General features: G+C 40.6%; 2 protein-coding genes and 1 non-coding gene across 10 annotated transcripts in view; 1 reads left to right on the top strand and 2 right to left on the bottom strand.

Moving 5' to 3' along the window:
- Positions 1 to 277, top strand: part of ino80b (INO80 complex subunit B) — a 5735-nt gene extending 5458 nt beyond the window's left edge. Inside the window, exon 6 of the transcript XR_007041455.1 lies at positions 141 to 277. The gene's annotated coding sequence lies outside the window, so the exon portion shown is untranslated. The remainder of the gene's footprint in view (positions 1 to 140) is intronic.
- Positions 1 to 24072, bottom strand: part of intu (inturned planar cell polarity protein) — a 26100-nt gene extending 2028 nt beyond the window's left edge. For 3 of the 8 annotated variants that reach the window (XR_007041454.1, XM_047386089.1, XM_047386090.1), the window contains exons 1-15: positions 19597 to 20421; positions 17603 to 18201; positions 15788 to 15873; positions 12623 to 12838; positions 8811 to 8929; positions 7159 to 7248; positions 3519 to 3596; positions 3133 to 3313; positions 2921 to 2974; positions 2625 to 2687; positions 1620 to 1838; positions 1402 to 1494; positions 899 to 1315; positions 456 to 550; positions 178 to 367 (exon numbers count right to left, since the gene is read on the bottom strand). Coding sequence is in view for 7 of the 8 variants with exons in the window: in XM_047386089.1 (XP_047242045.1) it covers positions 178 to 367; positions 456 to 550; positions 899 to 1315; positions 1402 to 1494; positions 1620 to 1838; positions 2625 to 2687; positions 2921 to 2974; positions 3133 to 3313; positions 3519 to 3596; positions 7159 to 7248; positions 8811 to 8929; positions 12623 to 12838; positions 15788 to 15873; positions 17603 to 18201; positions 19597 to 19736 (2640 nt within the window). In the remaining variant the exon portion in view is untranslated. Of the gene's footprint in view, positions 1 to 177; positions 368 to 455; positions 551 to 898; positions 1316 to 1401; positions 1495 to 1619; positions 1839 to 2624; positions 2688 to 2920; positions 2975 to 3132; positions 3314 to 3518; positions 3597 to 7158; positions 7249 to 8810; positions 8930 to 12622; positions 12839 to 15787; positions 15874 to 17602; positions 18202 to 19596; positions 20422 to 20502; positions 20935 to 23965 lie in introns of those variants that run through there. The other 5 variants (XM_047386085.1, XM_047386087.1, XM_047386084.1 and 2 more) reach the window with 5 other exon arrangements.
- LOC124881402 lies at positions 21983 to 22198 on the bottom strand. The gene has a single exon (XR_007041652.1). It is a non-coding gene; the product is annotated as a small nucleolar RNA U3 (small nucleolar RNA).
- Positions 24073 to 24148: the final 76 nt, after the last annotated feature.

Here is a 24148-nt window from a genome sequence, read left to right as displayed (position 1 = left end):
CTACAAAGCTCACCTCTGAATCACCCGACCAACGGATGGACGAACAGACAGAGTGATTCAGTGTTTTGCTTTTTGGCTGAACCTTATTTCAGTCTTGCTCAGGTCCTGTCATCGTGTTCTTTCTCTCTTTATCTGTGCAGAAGATTAACTCGTTTAGAAGCCAGTGATCCGCCTCACCCTTGCTGGCAGACTCTGCTGGAAGGCGGCTCGTATGGAGAGGCAGCAGTGGTTGAAGTTGCGTATGAGCTGAGGGTGGATGGAGCCGCTGAGCTGAGCCACTTCTCTGTGAGTGGGAGCGATGAAGATCCCCTGCACGGTCTCCATCAGGACGTAGTGAAACAGAGTGTTCTCTGTACCCGAAGACAGTCTGTTAAGGACAAATAAAATCATCTGTTTTGAACCGACATTGAATACCTAAAAAACACACAGGAGACTAATTATTCTGCATGTCTTACTTTATGGTGTTGTACATTTCCTCTGTCTCCCTCTCAGTCAGGGTCTTCTTCAGGGTGCCTAGGTAGAAAGGGTTTGGGTGCTTCATCCGGGGCATCTGGACAGCGATAAAATAGAATGAAAAACTCCGAGGGTAATGTGATATGCAGTCAGGGCTGTTTTATGAAGCTCACCAGTTTTGCTACCTGACCTTTAGAGGAGCAATTAATACTTATAAAACACTGAGGATGCATCAAAGATGTCTGGCAGATACAGGGTCCATGTTTTGTTTGTAATTTAAGAAGAAGCTCACCAGGAAATAATGCCTTAAATCTTCTTGTACAATAATCATTTTACCTTCGTTTCGACCGTAACTTGAGCCAGATCTCCTTTAGTTTGCTGCTACAGGCAAACCAAGCAGTCTGTAACAATCCAAACAAACCATTTGAGGAGGCTACAACTGTACCTTAAAGAGGCCTCCACTGCCTCCACTTCCATCAGAACCACCAGACCCCAGAGAGTCCCGTCTCCCACCATGCCTTCTCGCTGAGTCCGGGGTGGAGATGGGACTGAGGCCTGGAGCCGCTGACCCAGCATCCATCTGAACCTCACTCCCACTGTCCGACAAGCTCCTCTGTGGGCTGGACTTGCGGGACCTCTCGCCAAAAAGGCTACGCCCCCTAGACCCGGATGGAGACCCTCGAATGGCCCCGGCCAGCCTGCTGAAGACGGGGGAGGAGGACGCCAGGCTGTCGAGGCGATCCCGGGTTGTGGCGGCAGGGAGGAACCAGTCGGCACAGGACAGACAGGGAGCAGAGGGGACATTTAGCCGCTCCTCCATACCCGCCTCCAACACCTCCAGCTGCAGAAGGGTGGCTTTCACCTGAGGACATGACATGACGCATCTTCATTTCAATGTGGAGTTTAGCAGATTAATTGTAGTTTATATTAGAATGCAACAAAACCTACCTGATCCACATAAACACAATCAGGTCCTGGAGAGGCCAGAGCTGGAGAAGCACAACCACCCGCCTCCAACAGGACACACTGCATTAAGTGCCTCTGTGGTGGAGACAGAATAAGGAGCAGGAAAGATTAGTGTAGCTTCGCAAAAGCAGCATCTTGCTGTGTTCATCTGCTTCAGAAAAAGAAAGCACGAGTTAACGATCTCCGTCCCTGCTCCTCACCAGCCCCACTATGAGGAGGAAGTGTCGTCCCTTAGGCTGCGTGAAGCCTGGCGCTGCACTGCCGCCTCCGCTAGCTCTCTGCTGAGGAAACACTTCCCTCCAGATGACCAGCTGACCCAATCGCTGCTCTGACGCCAGAGGCAGCAGGCAGAAGTGTTGGCAGTACAGACACACATCCAGCAGGTCCTCCTTGGGCAGATGGTTAGCAATCAGGTAGGACTGAGGGGAGAGAGGTGGAGGCTTCAGCATCTAACATATGGTGCTTTGCAGAAGTATTCATACCCTTCCAACAATTTATCAGGTGACAACTATAAACCTCAGTGTATTTGATTGGTATAAAGCATCGCAGGATTATAAAGTGGAAGGAAAACGCCACATGGCTTAAGAAAAATAGCTATATTCAAATTTTAAAAAAGTGTGGCACGCACTTGTATCCATTGTCCTTTATTCTGACACCTCTAAATAAAATGCAGCCTAACCAACTGCTTCCTAAACTGACAGCACAAGCAAGGAGCAAAGAAGTCTGTGGTAACTCTGGAGGACCTACAGACATTTACAGCTCAGGTAGGAGAATCTGTTGACAGGACAACTATTACCACAAGGTTAGCCTTTATGGCAGTGATAAGAAGAAGTCTGTAAAAGACTTGAAGCTGGTGTGGAGGTTTACCTTCCAACTGAGAACCAGTGACTGGACTCATGTTCACTGAAACTCTCCAATCTGACTGATCTTTAGCCATTTTGAAAAGAAAAATGGGCTTCAGTCTCTCGACGTGTAAAGCTGCCAGATACATATCCCAACATACCACCAGCATCGAACTGAAGCCTACAAGGACACTGACTCAGTGGGGTTCAATACAAATGCACGTCACCCTTTCCCATTTTTCCCCTTTGCAATTGTGCACTACCCTGTGTTGGTCTATTGCATAAAATCCCATTCAAATACAAAAACGTTTGTGGTTGTCCCTTGTCACGAACAAGCATGTGTGAGCTTGTTTTGAGTCCTACCTTGTAGAACAAACAGGAGCCGAGTATAACATAAAGACGCCTTAAGCCAAAGAAGTCCTCTGACTGTAAAAATAAAAAACAAAATGATGGGCATTAAAGAGGGTAGTTAAAGATGGAGATGTCACCTTAATATGTTGGACGTGATAAATGATAATGGTATTCCCCAGAACACATTTCTCAACTAACATGTATGGGTTTAAGATCCACTATTATGGCCCTAACACTCATAGAGTATGATGAACTGATGAATAAGCAAACCATTCAGTTTTTTAATGTGGAATAACAACCATTCTCACCATTTCTCCAAAGTCAGAGGACTCGAAATCAGAGAGGACTGTATCCACCTCCATCTGGGGAATACACACCACCAATCAATCACCAACAAATACATTTATTTTAATTCAAGTGTCATTTTAAAAATGAACACAGGAGGGCACCAGGGCTGCACAAATTAGTAATAAGACTGCACAGTTCTGCTCTTGTGGTGTGAGAATCCAGCTGAACAAACCTTAATTTCGGGAGGCAAGGTAAGCCATCGGACCGCCGGCAGTCCGTCCAGGAAAAGGCTCCCCGACACGACGGGCGATGGTGGGGAGCCTTCCCTCAGGCGCCACGGCTGGATGAGCTGCTGGAAGAACAAGCAGAAGAAATGGTCCAACCTGGGAGCATGGTCCGCCATACAGAACGCGCTGTAGAAGACACATCCGGGATGTCGAATGAATTTATGAAAGTAAATGAGAAAGATCACATTCCAACATCCAAGCAACTGAGGTTTGAGAAGGAATGACAATAAGGAAAGATTGGTAATTAGATTATGCTTTCCTGAAAGAACATTACTTTCATCAAAGTTAGGATTGTGTGCAAAACAATGAAAGGAATCCTTGAGAGACTTACCTATCCAAGGAGCCGTACATCACCTTTAATGTCCGCACCACGTCTCCAACCACCGTCTGCAGAGACAGCAGAGGAACCCTGCAAGGAAACGGGGATAAAGTCAAACACATACCTGGCTAAACTCCGGCTTCATAGTTCGTGCTAACTTGGTGTTAGTACCATCTAAAAAAAAGAAAAATACGGTTGAAACCAGATGTTTACATACACTATAGAAAAAGACAAATGTTTTCCTCACTGTCTGACATTATATCAGACTAAACTTCTCCTAATTTATGTCAGTAAAGATGACCAAAATCATTCATTTTTGCTCAATACCAGAATAATAAGAGGAGAGGAAACTGTATAACCTGAGTCAAACATTTTGTGTATCCTTTTACAAGTCCCTCATAATACCTCACTGGAATTTTCAGCTCATTCCTTTGGATAGAACTGGTGTAACTGGGTCAGGTTTGTAGGCTTCCTTGTGATGGTTTCCAAAACGGTGTCTTTGTTGTCTTCAAACTTCTTTGTAACTAGGCACGACCCTATGCAGAAGCTCTAGTCCTCAATGTGGCTGTTTCGGGTTCGAGTCCTGGACCTGGCGACCTTCACCGAATGTCTCCCCCTCTCACCAGTCTCCCTACTGTTAAAAAATGAAGGCCTCTAGTGCTAAAAAAATATATCTAAAAAAAAAACTTCTCTAACTAATATGGCTCTGATCACCGCTGGACTGCCCATCAGGCATACCAAGCACTTTCTAGGTGGGCTGTGGTACACAAAACTGGTAGATCAGCCCATTAGTCATGATTGATTCTGGGCTGGACCAATTACAGCAGCCAGGGCTGATGCCCCCTCCCTCTTGGGCCACGGCTGCCAATCAATCAATCATACACAGAGAGAGGATAAAGGAGAACGACATGGAGAGTGGCAAAAAACAAAAGGGAGGCGTCGAAAGAAAGATGCTTTCAGGCAGATGTGTGAAAATAACACAGATGTTTGCTGGAGGCTGCGGTGGAGAATCTGCTTCAGCAGCAGCATCCGAAGCAGGTGCTGATGGTGGAGGTGGCCGGCAGGTGGAGGGGAAAGGGCGGCAGGAGGAGGAGAGACCCGCGCAGTGCGAATGTGGGGAAATCTGTGCTTCAGGTGAGAAGTGATGAACTGCAGTCTGCTGGGTCAGATATAAATCAGGTCAGTAGTTACATGTAGGCCGTTAAACAATTTAGTTTCTATGATGTTATACTAGTGATAGTGATCTTAGTGCGTCAGTAACTTTATTTTATTCATTTAGTTAAACACAGTCTTTATTAGTTTGGTAGTTAAACATATTAGTGTTTATTAATTGATATGTAGGCAGTACACAGTACTCAGAAACAGCTAAAGTGCAAAAGAGCCAAAATGTTCACATAAAACCAAATGATTAGGCCATTATTCATCATTAACCTTCCACACTTGCAGATATAATTTAGATTGAATCAAATCAGGATTTGCCAGATGTGATGCTGTTCATAAACATAAAAGTTGCATGAAGTGTAAAGAAGCTAGTTTAATGTATTTGTCTTTTGTACATAGATATCCTCTTTATTCTAGAGGAGTTGTCTTTTTATCTTATCCTTTTTTTCCTAACATTTATTAGCAAACTCTTGTGGACTATAATGACGTTTATTTTTTTTATGTAGGCATGTTACCGTTCAATTTAAAATACTTTTTGGTAAAATGTTCTTATGGCCCTTTGCTAATTTCTTCAGCTTGAGGTCGTAGTTATGACATGGTATGAGTATAGTATGGGGCCACAGTTGTTGTACTTGAAAACAGTAAACGTAAATAGATTGCATTTGTTATATTATTTGTTCACCTGGTTTATGTTTGTTTTTACTGAACAGCTATTTGGCCATTAAATTACTGAATATCGTTAAACTTATACTTCTTAAAGGTTTCCATGTTTGCCGAAATATTCTGAGTTGCTGTGCTGAGTGTTGCTGTTGTGGAGGTCTAAGGTGACCTCTTATTGATTTGATGAGTACATAATGTGTAAAAATATCACCGTCACAATCTGTCATTTATACATTTTAATATACATCAATTTCATACATAATATAGTCTCTGTCCAAAGTTCAGGATCCTATTATACGTTGTGTGTGCATTGTTCAGGAGGTTAACTACATCAAGCAGGCTTTTGGTCCCTGCTCAAAATGACTGGTCCAATTTATTGTCCCAGTCCAGCCCTGGCTGTGACCTTAGGATCATTGTCCATTGGGAAGACCTACTGTATTTGCACCTAAGATTTAACTGCCAGGCTGATGATTTGAATTGTTGCTTCAATATTTCCACATTATGCTCTTTTTTCATGATGTATTTAGTTCCATAAGGTGCACCAGTCCCCCTGCAGAAAAACACACAAACAACATGGTGCTGCCACCCCCTTACTTCCCAGCTGGGATGGTGTTTTCAAGCTTGCAAGTTCCCCATTTTTTCTCCAAATGTCACAACAGTCACCGTGACCAAACACTCTAATGTTAGTTTCATCAGACTACAGGTGTAGAAGAACATTTATAATTAACTAGGCTTGTTTATCCTTATGTATGTGAATAAGGTAAGGTTAGCAGTAGACGTTAAGCTTGAATGCAGCAAATAGGAAATGGGAAAATGCCTGTGTGACATTTGTACTTGTACAATTAGACTGCAGGGATCTAGGAGTTATCTGAGCAGAATGTCAGCCCATTAAGGAGAAACGGAGCAAACGGATGAGTGCAAGGACAGAATATTGGAGTTAAGAAAGTTAGCATATTTCCATGCTGGGAAACTTTGTGAATGTGGGTGTTGCATGGGGGGGGGGGTTTGGTAGTGGTTATAAAGACTCTGGGTGGTAGCTGAGCTTCAAAGTGTCATTGTAAAGCCTGATGGTTTTGTTTGATACTCTCATGTTGCAACAGAAATAAATAGTTTATTCTACTATAACCAACAGTTTGTTTCTCCAGATTCTTTAAAGGTTTAATTTCCATCACAACTGGACAGGTTTAAATGTTAAAATAAGTGTACAGGAGGGCCTCCAATTACCTGAAAGGTTGTAAATTGATCAGAAAACCATGACGTCATCATTATCATCTGGGCTTTCCCAAATTCTTTAAAAGACAACAATCTTTCCATAGAGAAATGAAAGAATAAAAACAATATTGAAAACTTATCTCCCTCATTATTCTGGCATTTTGGTCATTCTGACCTAAAACAGGAAATGCTTCGTCTGACTGAATGTCAGACAGATAGTAAAATGTGTCTTTTGATACATGTATGTAAACATGTGGTTTTATCTGTAGGTGCATAGCTTTCATGCATTAATTATCCTCTCTGGGGTAGGTAACTTGGCAAACATTGCTAATGGAAGCGGCTCCGTCCAAGAACAGTTGCTCCTTTAAACAGACATTCATCTTCCAAACAAAAAGAGTAAAGAGAAGCACATGTTTAAAAGCCATCAGCAGATGGGCTTTTCAGATGCTCTCTTAAATCTTTACTTCTACAAATACATATTTTTAAAGCACTTTGAAAGACTCAGACAGCAGCGTTAGAGTCCTGTTTTTCATTATACCCACTGCTGTTTGTGTAATAATAGGCCCTCAGATATGTGTGTACGTGTTGCATGGGCGGGTTTGGTGCTGCCTGCCTCTACCTCTCAGCAGGAAGGCCGACAACCAGCAGGTTATTGTGCTCCTTCCAGTAGCCAACGTGAACCAGATGTTTCCCGAGCAACAGAGACGAGCTGAGCAAGGGAACAGGAGAATGGAAAGAGATAAAGAAAAAGGAATGCCAAGGCCAACGGATGAACTCAGCAGAAGAAACGTTGGATTTACATGGATACAAATAGGGTTTAAAAAAGAATTACCACCAATCAAAACTTTCCCCAGCTTTTGGCTGAAAAAAAACACTAAATTGGCATTTGCCATTACATCAACATGATCAATAAACATTTCAAAGTTCAGCTGAGAGGATTGCATGCACTCGTTGGCCCAATTGTCACTAATTTGGGGTCTTTAACAATGAATTACCAACAGCTTCAGTGATTTATAAGAACAAGTTCACATCATATGTTACTATGGTTTTCCTTTAGTCCAAACATGATCACCCTCAAATAGATTTATACATCAACCCTAACTTTTGGCTAAATGTGGCAAGTTGTACCTCACTCACAAGCTTTTGACAGCCAATAACAAACTTGTATTCAATTAAGATTGCTGGTTTTCTGACACTGACGCCACTTTTAAGAACAGATTGTACATTTTTAATGGAGTTTAGGTCAATAAAAAAAAAAAAAAAAGACTCCAGGATCTTAATGTTAGCCTGCTTCAACTATCTCGAAGTTTTACGCCCGTATTTCAAGCTTCTTATCCAAACTGCCACCCTCAGATGAAATGAAATAGGTTGGTGATGTACAAGAACAGCCCATGACTTTCCAAGGTTAAAGCCTGCAAGGAATTATAAACTGCTGAAACATCTTTTCCATGTCCACATCACTATGGGTTGAGTGGATGTCGATTAAGCAAAAAGCACAGCATTAAAATGGACACCTTCAAGCTCGACTAAAATCTGCACGCGGCCACAAGAACAAGCCAAATATAATCTGGAGAAACGTTTTATAGTCATCAGAGTCAAAGACTGTGATGTTTGACCCCAATGAGGAGATTAATGTTTGGAGGGGTCAAGCTGAGGCTTTTAAGTCAATGAAAACTTTACCAACTACCAGGTAGTAGGGTGTTGACTGCACAAAAGTGGATGCAATAACGAAGAAGGACTACATCTAAATTCTTCAACTTCATAACAAACACACATCAAACACACATCAAAACTGGCTTTAGAAAGGATAAAGTAGGCTGTAGTATAGTTTTTCCAAACTCCACCTCAAATTTATGGACCTTGGCTAAAACCCAGGTTCATGCTAGGGAGTATCCAGCCATCCAGTCAGAACTACTCCAGACATTTTGCTGATGCTACAAAAAGTTTCTGGTTGATTTGCAACTCGTTGAGGGATATTTCACCAAATACTAGTGGTAGTGTAGTGATTATATTTGAGCCTGGGTATATAATTACAAAAATGGTGAATTATGCAAAATCTGCTAAACATTCAAACTTTGGAAACCAATTCTAGCATTTCAAATCTGTCTGCAGATATATACGGCTGGAGAAAGGCGATGGATGAATGGATGGATGTTTTTATTATCTTTCCACCTCAAAAGGAACAATCCAGATGGTCTTTAAAAGCTCTAAGTTACCCAATAAGACATTCATTCTCATGATGACATTTTCCAGGCAAGTCACTGTCCCAACCTGATGATCTGTCCACCTGTGACATTCTCCAGCATGTCGCACAGAGTAAGGAAGATGCCTCTCACTCCTTTCAGCTGGCTTGATGCTTCAGACATTGGGTACTGGTACAGGATTTCCTCCTAAAGAGATAGATGGTTAATTTTAGAAACACACTGTGTAAAATACTGCCCGGTGTCTTGAAAATTACACACAAGCAACTAGATGTTTTGGCTACCTCAGTAATGCTTGGCTGGGTTCATTTTAACCAATACTTCTCTATGGAACCACAAGAATGTATCTTTTCGGGTGAGAGAAACCAGAGTATTTGGAGAGCATCAATTTGTGGTGCTGAGAAGAAAATCTTAACAGCTCGTCTTCACTGTCAGAAACTGGTTAGCACACTAAAGTGCCTCAGGGATGTGTTCAGACCCCTTAAAGTTTTCAAAATTACATCATGTTACAAATACAAACTTCAATGCATTTTCAGGGGATTTATTTAACAGACCAACACGCTGTAACTGTGCAGTTGAAGAAATATTACACTGAGTTTTCAAAATTATTTTACAAAAAGAAAACATCTGAATTGACCTCCTTTTACTCTGATACCCCTAAATAAAATCCAGCTAACCATTGCCTTCTGAAGTTATTTAATCAGTAAATAGGTGACCTGTGAAGGCCTCAGAGGTGAACAAACAGCTTCATGGAGACCAAGGAACACAGCAGATGGGTCAGTTGTGGCGAAGTTTAGAGGAGCTCTGAACATCTCATAGAGGACTGCTCAGTCCATCACCTAAAAATAATGTCTGCAAAAAATAACAAAACATGGCCGTCCTCCTAAACTGCCCAGACAAGGAGAGCACTAACCAGAAAAGCAACACAGTAAAAGAACACAGTAACTCTGGAGGAGCTGCAGAGATCTACAGCTTAGGTGGGAAAATCTGTTGACAGGAGAACTGTTAGTCATCCCCTCCACAAATGTTGTCTTTGTGGAAGAGTGGCGAGAAGATCGCCATTGTTAAAGGAAAGCCAGAAGATGCCCTGTTTGCAGTTCACTACAAGCCACGTAGGGGACACAGCAAACATGTGGGAGGAGCTTTGGTGAGCTTTAGTCTGCAGCATAGGCCCTGTCCCAATACCCACACTACACCCTACGCCCCTCTATGAAGTGTTTACTTTGTACAAGTGCATGTAGGGGTTGAAGTGCGCAGGTTACAAGCTGCAAAATTGGAGAATTGGGACAGTAGGGGTTACGTCCTCGACTTGCACCTCTGAACCGTAACTGCAACATCAAAAAGGGCGGGAACCAGCGCTGTTTTCAGTCTTGCTGCTAAAAAAACTATTTAAAACTGCAACAAGCAATTGTTTTAAGGAGAATAAAGTGCAGGAAGCGAAGGAGGCTTATACACCAGACTCTCGCCATGTCAGTGTTTGTTTGAAAGGTAACTTCAGTGTTATGACCTACTGACTGCCCAGACTCACTCTGAACCCACTGGTTTCTTACAATGTTGAACCTGGAAAACCAGTAAAAAAATATATATTTGTCGGCTTGCTGTCTAAAGTTTACGCAGTTTTTATTATTCTGATTTGATGGTTGATTACGTTGACGGTTGTGATTGGTTTTTGCTCAGAACGTCATCTGCAGCAGTGAATTGTGGGTAATATACTTCATCGAAGTCTGCTTAGATGTACACTTAGCCGAAGTGCGGATTGAGGGCACAAAGGGGGCGGGGTTAAGGACCACTCTGGAGAATTGTGACACACTACACACTCGAACCCATCAACGGGAACGCACAATTCAGGGACACAAGGGTGGAAGTGCGGGTATTGAGACAGGGTCATTATGGTGTGGGGAGCACAGAAAGGGAAGCTAGTCAGAGTTGATGGGGAGATGGATAGAGCTAAAAACTTGTCCATTCCTGAAGAAAACCTGTAAGAGGCTCCAAAAGCCTCGAGACTGGGTCGGAGGTTAACCGACACTAAACGTGTAGCCAGAGACACACTTTCCATCCAATCTGACTGAGCTCAAGCTACTCTGCAAACAATAATGGATGGAAAAAGCAGTATGTATGTGAGAAAAGCTGGTAGACATACCCAAAGCTGGTTCTATGATGGTTTTGACTCGTGAGGCTGAATACATTTACATTCCAAAATTTCCTGATTTTATTTGTAAAAAAGAAAAAGCAAAAAGAAACCATACACTAATTATTGTTGCTCTTACATATAAATTCCAGATCAAATACATTGAAGTTTGTGGCTAACAGGACAAGATGTAAAAAAGCGAATGGGTGTGTAGACTTTTGAGCGACAGTGTATAACACAAACCTATTATTTCTGTGGACAAATTCAGGGCATTGCTGGTTATTAGTTTTCCTTCCAGCAAACCGGCTGGTTTGTGGGAATTCAGGGAAGGAATGGTGGGTGTGGGAACTGAAAACCCTGAATGAACTGCAGCCTTGGCAACCGAAGCAAAAGACTCACAAAAGATATTGACCATTAGGTGAGGAATGCAGGCTTGGAGGCTGCTGTGTGAAAGCGTGAGAGCTCACATCAACAAGCTGTTGCAAACTCCAACCTGCAGCAGCCGCTGAACATCTCACGTTCTACCACCCTGAAATCATGAGACCAAAGAATCAAAGTCAGGGTTTAGAGGGTTTGTGCACAGTGCTGTCATTTAGCTGCTCGCTGATGTGGCTCCGGACAAACCTGACTCTCCTTCACCGCCTTAGCTTAGATCAAGATAAATAAAAGATCTGGAGAACAGCAAACGCGACCACTGAGCTGAAATCAGCGCACCACAAAGAACATGTAATTACACTGCCAGAAGTGCTTTTCACAGCAAGCTGTGTCCTAACTTATGAGCAACAACTGGGTTCTGATCAAATAAAAACTCACTCACTGCTGTTACGCTCTGATCCGAAACAGATTTGCTTAAGACTCTACAGAGTGCAGCTGACAGCGTTTAAATTATGGATCATTTGCCTTAAGAAGCCGCACCAATCATGAAGCTTTCTGACTTTTCTTTTCCTTTGACCTGGTCACAGACGGAAGTCGTCCAGAGCAGTAGTTTCCGGAAAGCATCTGGAGAAATTCAGAGAAAGCTTTTTGCTTTAATGCTGTGATTTCCTTTGCGACTTCTCCTCTTAACACTCGATTACTAGGATCCACTTTTTGAGAATGAACACAATTAAAGTGGTCTGTGCAATGTTCTAATGGTGGTTTATAAGGGTTGCTAAGAGCCATAATAATGATCTGGTTTCCCCTTGAAACGTACTTTCCAAAGGGATGGAAAAGTGTTTAGACATCCAGTCTTTCAGCAGAGGCAGCCTTTTTGTTCTGTTCATTCTGCATATGTGGTTTTTATACTGACCCTAACAGCCTCCACTGCATGCTTGGCTTAAAGCTTCTCACCGTTTCCTCTAAAGGTTTTAGCCTTAGCAAACAATCCTATAGACTGTATTCCTGGCTTTGTCTGAATCATTGATTATTATAACCATTTCACACCAAGTTGTTTTACAGTGTTGATGATGATGAATGGATAATGAATAACAGATGAATGGATGGATGGCAATGGAATAAGTAACAAAGACTGGACATAAAGTCATTTCTCCATCGCTAATTTTCTCACTCCATACTTATCCAGACCTGGAAAACAAAACTCCACACTTTTCCAGACTGCAAACAAACCCTCTGCATTAAGGCCCGAAACATTTAATGGTGGAACTGCAGAAGAAACAGGCTAACAGCTTCATGCTCCCTTGCTTTATTTGTAAAATATGTGCTTCTAATCAGGACCTTTCAGTGTAATAGTTCTGACAGACTGTGGACAAACTGACCTCCTCCTGCAGAGATGTTGAGTCAAGCTTCAGTGATAGGTACATGACAATATGTGGGATGTGTCCTATGGCCATCTGGAGTTCAGCCGTGTCTTCCCCCCATAATAAGCGCACCAGTTGGCTCACTGGTGGAGAGGCCTTCATCTTATGGACTGTCGAGGAGTCCCTGGGCCCACCCCTGTGATCTAGATCCGCCGTCTCCAATGTCAGCTTCACCTGGAGGAAAAGAGGGGGACAGATGTATAGCATTATGTAAAGAAGAGGACATACTCAGGACAGAAATAACTACTAATAAGAAAGTAGCAATAAATAAGAGTGTAAAAGAAAAATGTTCTGGCTGGTTATTGCATCTAATGGTAAAGCCCCTCTCTTTGGTGCTTCAGATTTATCTAAAAGTTGTCTAGGTCACCTCCCACCCACATGATTACACTTGATTTGATTTTAACCAGGTTCCTGAGTTTGTCTATTGGAAGCAGATCTATGGAGATGTGTGAATAGTAGCAATTCTGTTATGTTACAACCAGAAACCTCGACGTACTTAATTGGAATTTAATGAGACAGACCAACACAAAGTGGTGTATAATTGTGAAGCGGAAGGACAAGGCTACATGACAGATTTTCAAAATGTTAAATAAAAACCTGAAAAGTGTGACACGTACTTGTTGTCAGCAACATTCACTCTGATGCACTTCAGAAGCTTTACTAATTAGTAAACAGAGCCCACATGTGGTAGATGCTTTGGTTAAATGAGACAAAAGTTGAACTTTTTAGCACGCCAGCAAAACGGCGTGTGTGGCGGCAATCTAACATTACACATCACTCTTAACACACCATCCCTGCAGTGAAACACAGGGCTGGCAGGAGGCTTTTGTTCCGAAGATTTAAGGATTCTGGTCAGATGTTTGTGGCCATAACACGAGAAAGGGTGGTAAAGATGGTATTGACTCATACAACATGTATGTGCCACATGCCCAAAAATGTAAAGACTTCAGTAATTAGATTTTCACAAACAGGAACAGGATGGCAGCCATAAGACAAAAAACAGCTTTTTCATCTAGGAACCAGGAATAGGTCTGGGTGTTTCTGAGCATTTCTGATAAAATAAAAACTAAGTCAAGCCTTGAGTGAGTGTCCAGTCAGGAGATTCATGCATGCCTCAGTGTTACGTTTAATCTTGCTCATAATATAAAATAATCGAACTGCAGACAGTTCGATTTTTGGAGCAGTTTAGAAATTCAACAAACACACAGACTTTGAACAACATTAGAGGTCAATGCTTGATGTGCTCCTTTTGGTTTATGGTCGTTATTAAACAATCGAAATAAAATGCAGCGCTGTAACGTATGATATTAACAACTACAGTTCAAAACTTATTTTTTCTCTTAAAAGTTAAAAGGAACACAGTTAATATTTCAATGTTTTTTTTCTTTTAACACAGAGTTCCAACACATTTTCATGTCTAAATTTCATACTTTTTTGGATGGATGGATGGATTCAACCTTTAGATAATGGGATATGATATAAAGTCCAGAAAAAAACTAACATTTTTCAAATTTTATTTTATTTTTCCATCATTTTCCAAACTTGGAAAATATTCATTTTAAATTCCAGGTTTTCCATGCAGTGCAGGAAATCAATAGGTTTAATGTAAGCATTATTTGGATCTTTAGGAATAACATAAAAGCTGCAAAACAATTCTAGGTCTGTATATTTCTCTGTTTTCGAGCTTATGGCAGTGACCAAAAATGGTGTAAAAAAAAGATCAAATTACTGTGTCAGAAATGTGGAAGCTATATTTTTCTAATCCAGCAGTCTGTGTAGAGTCGGTCAGCTCTAACCACAGGCCACCGGCCCCTCAAACAGGCCCCTACATCAGGGCTCCCAGCTATTTTAGCCACTTTTACTGGAAGACTGTTATTACACAACCGGTAGGAAATTCTGAATCATCATAAGATGAAAATTTCCACTTATTATTCTGATTAAATAACCTGTCTTAGTGAAATTCCGAATACAGCTAAAAGGATTTAACTTGACCTTTGTCTTTAATTATTTGGGTTTCATAAATGATGCCAGTGAAACTGACCCCAGCGCATCAAATGTAGACATGAGTAAACCAGCTCAGACCTCAGAATCAGGAAAACACTGAGGAAAAAGCCTGAATGGGCAAACTGTGGTACTTTCCTTCATCATAAATTACACGGCTGTGGTTAGACATGAGTGTGCTTTCACTGAAATTCCAGCCTGTTGATGTCAGTCATACACCAACCATCCACTGATGGACACACACACACTGGAGACACTGTAGTTAGGGTTAGGAAATGACACAGTGGACTGACTTTAATGCTAATATTCGTCCCTCCTGACATAATAAGCTCTGTGTGTTCCATGTGGGATGGCCGCCACAGAAAAACCACCCAACATCAAACTCACGCTTATATGAATAAAAAAATCATTCTGTCAGCAACACAACTCTATTTCCAGTCTGCAGCTCATTCCTGTGCCCAGAGAACCTTGCTATTTTTCCATAAAAGCCTTCCCTGCATGTAATTTAGTTTGTGACTACGTCTTCTAATCAGTCGAGCCTCCTGTCCCACAACAGCTTCCTGTGGCGCCAAAACTGTCAAACAGCGGTCCGGTTCACCCAACATGTTTCGCCTTCAGCTCTGCACACAGTCTATCATTTACAAATTCCTGCTTTTTGATGGTTTGTAGTTTGAGGGAAAAATGCTCAACTGAAGATTGAGGACTTTTGTGTTTTGTTTTTTTGGATCCAGTCAAAGGATATTTTTTTCAGTTACTGAAGGTTTTCTATGGTCAACCACTCTGTTCTGTGCTTTAAGTGCATATTTATGACATTCTGAAATCCTGAAGCAATAAATCCAGCAAAAAAGCAGTCAGAATAGGTAAAAGTGTTTCAGAAAAACAAGACATTAACTAATTAAAGCTTGGCACAAGAAACATTTACAACAATAATTCAGGTTTAAAAGAAAACACAACTGCTATTGAATTTTGCTCATTCTTAAAGAATGACCTGACCTTGTAAAAGAAGAAGAGGTCTCAGAAATACTTTTATCAGAAAAAGATGTTTGGGATTCCGGGCTTAAAGGGGTTTCTGTCTATAAGAGCCTTTAGGAATAGGAACCTCGGAACTTCCATCACACTGACCTGTGTGGGTCCAGGGATGCAGGACAGAACCCTCTCGATGTTCTCAGAGGTCACGTCAACGTCGTCCACTGCTAAGAGCACATCGCCTGAACAGAGTTCAGAGACAACAAACCTAAAATGCTTCGAACATTTCTCTACAAAATCACCTACAGTCCCATGAGGCATGGCTTTACTCCATGTAGTAGCCCTAAGCTGAACTCCGTACGTTAGGTGACCTAACAAAGCAGATACAGAAATATATTCATTCTCAGCTATTACAAAATACCTGAAAACACACACCTTACCAGCATGTTGTCGGGTTTAGAAAGTTATAAAACTGTTGGCATTAGACATCTGTGTTTTTTTTGTTACCTGCATGAACCCAATAAGAGACGGTTAAACAACTTCATATGCTTGTGATCAAGGCCTGCCTGCTGCCATTTTAGTCTCTGCAGCTATTTGACTACTCTAACGGGTCAAACATGTTGCTTTCAGGCTATAAACTAACTAATAATAATGGACTAAACATCCAGCACACATCTTATACAAACACTCGGTTTACAGTGCTTTGCAAGAACAATTTCATGATTGTACCTTAAAATTACTTAATTGTATTTTATTGAATGCGTGGATCTAGACCATAAAATCCCGTTTTATGCAACAGATCAACACAAAGTAGCACATATCTGTGAAGTCAAAGGAAAATGAAACGGCTTTCAAAATGTTACAAACAAAAATCCCACAGCTAAGGTGTGGGTGTAGGTCCTCTGTTTGGCTTCAGGGGGTTAGTTTAGAAAAAGCTCGGACACAAATGTTGATCTAAACCTAAAATAAAGTTCCATGGTCAATTCATCCCTGATTTACAGGGATATGTATGCAGCTCATGATCCTGCCAGGTAATTGCTGGTCGGTTAGAAGAACTACCAATGTAAAATCAGACCTTGTTGAAAAAGATAAGAGCTCCTGCTTATGTTCCTGTAGCCAACCAGGCTTAACTACAGGTCAAATGTTTTGAAGCAAGCCCAAGACAGATACGACAAGTTCCTGTTTATAGTGAGTTTCTTTGAAAACCTAGTTCTATATATTATAGGATGTATTTACTGCATGGTCACCCTTAGTTTTCATTAGTAAATAATTCTGTAAAATGTATATATCTGAGCAGTAGAAACAGTGTGTTTGCTGAGATGACACATCTTCTGAAATATTTGATAACTGATTTTCTTGAAGTTTGGGCACCCCGTGTTAATGTTTAGATTTATGACATCGTTTTAGATTTAAATGCAAAACAATACGGGCAGCAGGCTGCAGAAGAACTGTGACCTGTAATGGTTAAGATCTCTTACTGGTTAGTTAACTCATAACTGCATCTTGGTGTTAATAAAATTGTACACATGTTCTCATGGAGCTGTAAATAAACAGTTAAATCCATGTTGTAGCAGCAGGGAGAAAACTGGCACTAGTTAAGCATTATAAACATCCAGGTCTAATAATGGCATCTAAACTTACTTTTAAAGCATATTAAAAAACTCTGAGCGAAACTAAATTTGACATATTTTTGACACACAATTAAACTGCTCAGACTTTGCTGATCTACATGAACGCTATGATTCTGGCATGTTAATTACTGGATGATCAGTTGGACACGAGGAAAGGATACTCCCCAGTTAGTAAAAAATCTACATAAACTGATTTTTTACTGAAAAGTTTATTTTGTTGCAATGCAAAATAAAACTATGATTTCGTTATGATGTTTAAAGACATTTAAGATGAAAATGGATAGAAATTATGATAACCTAAGGTTGCCTGATGCACTTTACAGGTATATAAGGGTCTTACCGATCAAAATTTGACCACATTTTATAGCTGGACTGTTTGGTATTAATCCATGAACAGTCAGTCTCCCCTCCGTTCGGACCTCCCATTGGTCTTTCTGACCTGCAGTCCAGGCAGGACGATGCACCACCCCCAGCAGTGCTTCCAGCAGTCCTCCTCTGTCACGCAAAGGGGCTGGCGGACTCGCCAAGCGTTTGGGGTTCAGGTAGACGCACGCTTCCTTCAGCCGCCGCTGATGAACGGTCATGCCCTGCCGCTGGCCTGGCTGGTTCTTTAGGATGGAAGCTGGAGGCAATGAATTTGATTTGCCTCTACTGCCATCCTTACTTCCTTTCCGCTGAGAGGGACGCCGTTTCCTCCCCAGGATCCTGGCGAGCTTTTTGAGAGTGGGCTCACCTTTCTTTCGTGAGCTGCGTCTCTGTGTGTTAGTTTGCTCTGTGATGACCTCGGCCTCCTTTTCACTGAAGCGGACGTGGTTAGTGGATAAACAGTGGTTTGCTGTGACCTGAGCCAATGCGGCCTCCTCCTCACCCTCACTTAGTTCCAGGTAGAAAAGTTCCCCGTTCTTCTGAATGTCATCCAGCCATTCTGGTTCCAGGTCACTTAGATAAAACAGAGAATTACAAGCCAAGATGAACAAACCCTGGTAGAAAATATGGAATCACAATTTTTACTTTCTAAGAATTAAAAAGGTTATTAAATGTCTCCAAATGTAAATCTGCTGACAACATGTTGAAAGATATTAAGTACGAGAACCTAAGTTTTACATCACAGAAAAAGGTTTGTTTAGAAAAAAACACAACACACTAAACAACCCCAGAGGAAATCTTTCCTATCTGTGGCAACAAACTTCATGATGGAGAGACGATTCAGCACCTTGGAAAAGCATTCATACCCTTCAAATCTTTTCACATTGATCTAAATTAGATTAGAAGCACTTTTCAAGTTTTGCTATTTAATTTACATCTGGTCGGTGACTAGGCCATTCTAATATGAACATGCTTTGGTTAACAAACTTATATATCTAGCTCTAACTTTAGAGCTAGACATATTTATTGCTTTATAACCTAACCCTGCTTTAAACCTCTCCACAGCTTCCTCCCTGACCTGTCTGATGTGTTCCTTGGTCTTCATGTTTTTTGTTCACTAATGTTATCTAACAAGCATCTGAATCCATCATAGAAAAGTTGGATTTAATTACACAGGTGAGCTGTTCACTATATGCTGACTTCTGAAAGCAAATGGTTGCACTAATTTTGTTTAGGACTATCAGCATGAAGGGGGCTGAATACAAATCCATACCCAAATAATGATGTACTACTTTGTGCTTTTATTTCACATAAAATCCCAATGCAATCTACTGAGTTTGTGTTTATAGTGTAACAAAACATCCTGTTTACAAGAAATTAGCAAAGGCTCTATTAATGTGCATCATTTGTAATATATATATTTATATATATATTTATTCTTCCTCATACTAGATATAAAATGCAATGGAAGCCAACTTTAAAGGGACAGCTCTATTAAAAATGTATTTACATGGCCTTACCTACTGAGATAAAAAAAAACAAAAAAACAGTACTCTTAGCCAGTGTTTTTCCAACCCTGGTGGTAGAGCCAAACTAACCAGCATGTTCCAGATGTTTCCCTGCTTTAACACACCTGATTCAGATTATTACAGTTCAGCAAAAAAAAAGCTGTAATCAGCCATCAACTGAAATCAGGTGTGCTGAAGCAGAGAAACATCTGAAACATGCAGAGCGGTGTGCCTTGAGGAATCAGGGCTGAAAAACACCACTCTATTATAGATAGAAACTGCATAGATGAGAAAATCCATACTCTACAAAACTGAGGGTTTCCTGGTATTTACTGGGGCGTCCCATCCAGAAATCAGCTTTGTATTCTACCTTTCTCGACTTTTAACTGATCTAGGGCAGCACAATACCGTTGGCTGGCACTGTTGTTGCCTCTAAGCCCGGACTGAAACAGTTTCTTACTCGTTGTAGTCGGAGCTGCTGAAACTCGATGATGTGGATTCGCTGTCCCCATCTTCTTTTGCTCTCTGGGCTCTCGAAAGTGTATTTTTAGAACAAAGTCCAGGGCTCACGGACGCCATTGTGTTGTAATACCATAACATTCGAATATAAACCAATAAAACCGGATAAAAGTGTATTTCAGATCTTTATTTCTGCGTTAAAACAAAAGCGAACTATTTTCGCCATGTTTGATGTAACGCTGGCGAACGTCCAAAGAGCGTCACGTGACAGAAGAACGTGCGTTCTGATTGGTGGATGCACCAGTTGCCCTTAACAACGCACAAGCGTCGTCTTACCAACGGTTCGCAGTCGTTTCGGACTATTTACACAGAAAAAAGACGATATTCCGTCTCCCAGATATGGGCTCTGAACTGGTTAGAGCTTTAATGGATATTTTCGTCAGGTTCACTGACGCATCAACAGTAGCAACCAGCTAAAGATAAGTAGATTACATTTGCTTACTTGTCAATAAGCAAATAAATTAGAATTCAAACCTGAAATTAAAGATTCACGCCATTGAACTTGGCTCCTAACTCAGTAAATGACAGAGAGTAAAAACATAAACATAAACAGGCAAATAAAAATTCAAGATACAACATGGCACATCTATCCGGGATTCAGCATGTAGTCAAATATTGAAAAGCACATCGATTGTCCGAAGTTGTTTTGTATAAAATGAAACATTAACAAGTTGATTTATAAGCTCAGCAACTCTGCAGACCTCCACGGGGCTTTTTAAGTCCCGTCGGCATTCACCGCAGGTCCCCGGCTCGCAAACAAAAGTACACGATCGGCTTTGTAAAGAAATCCTAATATAACTTCTATGTAAATATGAATTCATACGATTTCTGACCAGATCCGACTGACCTGTAAAGCAGAACACTGCGGATGGAGTCAAAATCCTCCAAATTATTTGAGAAGGAACTTCCAACTGTAAGATTAAACATCCTCTGGGTTTCATGTTTTGAAACGATGTTATCAGTGAACAAAATAAAAAGGTAATTGCATTCCTTTACAAAAATCTGATCCAAAGGCACTGCTTTCCCCTCAAAATCATGACTCTGACTACCCCAACTAAGGCAACGTTAAGGCTGAGCTCCCTGACGGATCCTCCCCTCAGTTTCCCACGTCAATCACGGTTTGTTTGCTTTTTTCCGGCTATTTTAAGTCCTGAGTATTTCTCCAGGACAGCAGAGTGGAATTTACGCCGGCTATCTTCTTGGTATTTTGAGAAAGAGCCCACCTACAACAAAAAGCTCAACAGGGAAGCTTAAGATTCCAGTCAAAACACAAGGATGGAGTAAACAAGTCTGCCATTGATGACTCAAATGTTCACTCATGCTGCACCACGTGGTCTTATACAACTCACAAATGTGGGCTAGCACACAGCTTAGTGTTGCAGTTACTAATCTGGTTTTGGATATTCCAACAAAGAGGATTATTCATAATAAAACTAATGCAAGATTATTCATTACTGATGACATGTCGTACATAATATATGAAGAAATACAGTTAAAAAACCAGATATTTACATACACTGTTTAAAAAGACAGCCTTTTTCTCGTTTGATGTTAAGTCAAGAAAAACCTTTGGCAGAAAATGACATGTTTTTTTTTTTTTCTTTACCTACAGAGAGTTACACATAGCCCGTTTGTTGTGCATTTTAAACTTATTTGGGAAAGGCTCCGGGAACCCTCCACCTCTCCCAAAACAGCATCATGTTGTGGGGATGTTTTGCTGCGGGGAGGACTCGTGAACTTTACTAAATAAATGACATCTTGACAAAAGAACATTAGGTGTAAATACTGAAGCAAAACATCCTTACATCAGACAGGGAGTAAAGAACAACAAAGTCAATATTCTGGAGTGGCCATCATCTGATTTCAGCCCCATAGAACATGTGGGGGCAGCACTAATGTGTGTGTGAGCGAAGCAGCCTACAAATCTGACTCAGATACACCAGTTTTGTCAGGAGAAATAGGCCGAAATTCCAGCAAACCATTGTGAGAACCTTGTGGAGAAATTCTCCAAAAATGTGGCCCAAGTCATGCAGCTACTATCAGATACTAGGGACCCAAAACAGGAAACTTATATATAGTATGATTTACCTCATGCAATGAGGAAACAAATTGTCATGTTTCTATTTTTTCAGTTTGTCTCAACATCTAGTTTCAAATGAATGTGTCACTCGACAAGCAAAACGTAGGATTAGAGTTTAAAATCTGCCATTGACAAGCTGAAGTTAATAGCATTACACCTATTCACAGCATCTTGTAGGTTGTGACTCATCTCTACCTTTAGTAAATCTATTTAAAAATATTGAGTTTACATTAAATATTAAAGCAGAACCACTCTGACCATACTCCAACCCTCGCTGCTTCCGAAGAAGTAGTGAACGGTCATCAATGGTGGAGAGCACATGAAATTAATCATAACTCTCCACCCGCTTCGCGCTCAGGAAGGAGTATCAGTAACTCATCATCGTGGTTAGCGAGACCATACAAGTTAGAAACACATTTCTCAAGTTAAAAACTATAGAAATGATCCCTGAAAGTATAGTCTTAACTTCACACAGCTCCTCCCCGCCTTTTAGTATGAACGTCCTGCTCTTCTCGGTGACGGTGCGGGCAACACGTTGCGCTCTCTACACGCAATTAAAGTCAAATTAATACACACACCGATAGCACAACCGGGTTTCTTATATATATCATTATAATTTTGTATTATTTATTATTTCTGGATTTATCGCACCCTGTAGCAATTTATTAATAGCGTTTAATTGTAAATAATATTTCACTACTACAAATTTCAATCATTGGGGTACATATAACACGCGAAATAATTAACATATGACTCCTTTTTTAGAATTAAAAGCTATACAAGCATTAATAAGGCTTATAAATTGTATCACATTACCCACAATGCATTGTGGATTTGTTTTCCGCCTCTCATTGGCTGCCTCGATCCCACATGGTAGCACATGAGCCTTACATACTAACAACAACAGAGGCAGAATCACCGCGTTATAACAGCCGAGGTCTGAAATAATGTTCAAATCATGCGCTTTGATTAAATGCTACAGTAACGACTGGTAAACAGACTTCCGATAGAAACAGACCGAAAGACTCACAAGTGCGCCGGATTTAACAACCGACTAAAAAAAGAGGACAATAGAAATGGTTCCTACCAAACGCAAGCTTGTCAAATTTTGAATGTTCTTTTCTACGGACACAATCACTCATGTGAAGTAAATATTCCGTGTCATAAAAGCATTAGCTTATAGATCATCTAATATTAATATGACGATTTTTACTTTAAGGAAAACTGTATGTTGGACTTAAAGTGCAGCTTTGAACGGACGAGACGTCCTAAAAAAGTAGCTAATATGCTGGTTCTTATAATTTATTTCTCCATGGCGGCTGAAAATATAAGAAGCTGGACCACATTAGAACAGGTTCAGCTCACAAACTAGACTCTTCAAACCTGGACCAGATTATTCTACACTAATAGCAGAATATTTCAAACCCAGTTTGTAATTTGTGAAACCTATATTTGATTTGTGTTAACAGTAAAAGAAAAAAAAAAGGCCATATTAATAATTTTTTGCACATGGACCACATTTGAACGGGTCCAACTCAAAAACTACAATCCTTGGACTCTTTAAACCTGAACTAAATTATTCAACACTAATAACAGCTATATATGCACTATTGGTTTATACCTTGTTGATTCTCCGTGAGAGAGTAAAACCCTGTTTTTATCTAAAATTAAATTCCAATGTCTGACTTAAATTTATGAATGGTCTGTCTTGTAATTATATGATTTCCTAAACAGATACTTTTACTAATTTTGGCTGTTAATAAGAATACGGTTCATGTTACTCAACCTAAACACAGAAGAGGAAACGTCTTGGGGTTATTTCTACCTATTTTCATTTATATGTTAAGTTTGTGTCTATATATTAAGAGATTTTGGGGGAGAAAAAAAAAAAAAAGTCCACTTAACTTAGGTTCCTAGCATCAGAACCAGTCCACCCTGGCCGCTGTAAAACGTCCACTTTGTAAAATGTCTCTTGAAGTTTGGGTTTTTAGTCAATTTAATCTATCGCGCAACTGGAAAGTGTTATAAGAAATTAAAAATTAACTGGCTAAATCAGGGTGATGGGTGGCCATGCTAACATGCTACAGCTAGCTACACTTTAAAAGCTACTTAGATTACTTTGTTGCGGTTAGAAGCTTTGTGGGGCAAGGTTATGTATTTGTATTGCGTATTAACTTTTTTGGACGAATACAATAAAACTAATTTAAGTTAAATCAAAACCTGTACTCACCAAAACTGTTGCAACGCGGTTTGGTGCTTAAAGGGCAGAACTGAACTAAACCTGTAAAAGGTGCGTTCACGGTCCATTGAAATGTGTTTCATTTGCGCAAGTTGTTCACTGTAGAAGCTGTATGGTGTATATGCGTTTAGTAATGAGGCAGTAACTTCTTAAATATTGAAAATATGACAAAAT

The sequence above is a fragment of the Girardinichthys multiradiatus genome, chromosome 14 (genome assembly GCF_021462225.1).
Source record: "Girardinichthys multiradiatus isolate DD_20200921_A chromosome 14, DD_fGirMul_XY1, whole genome shotgun sequence".
Taxonomy (NCBI): domain Eukaryota; kingdom Metazoa; phylum Chordata; class Actinopteri; order Cyprinodontiformes; family Goodeidae; genus Girardinichthys; species Girardinichthys multiradiatus.
Note: the sequence above shows the minus strand (reverse complement) of the source record. Positions and strands in the feature narration are given on the sequence as shown.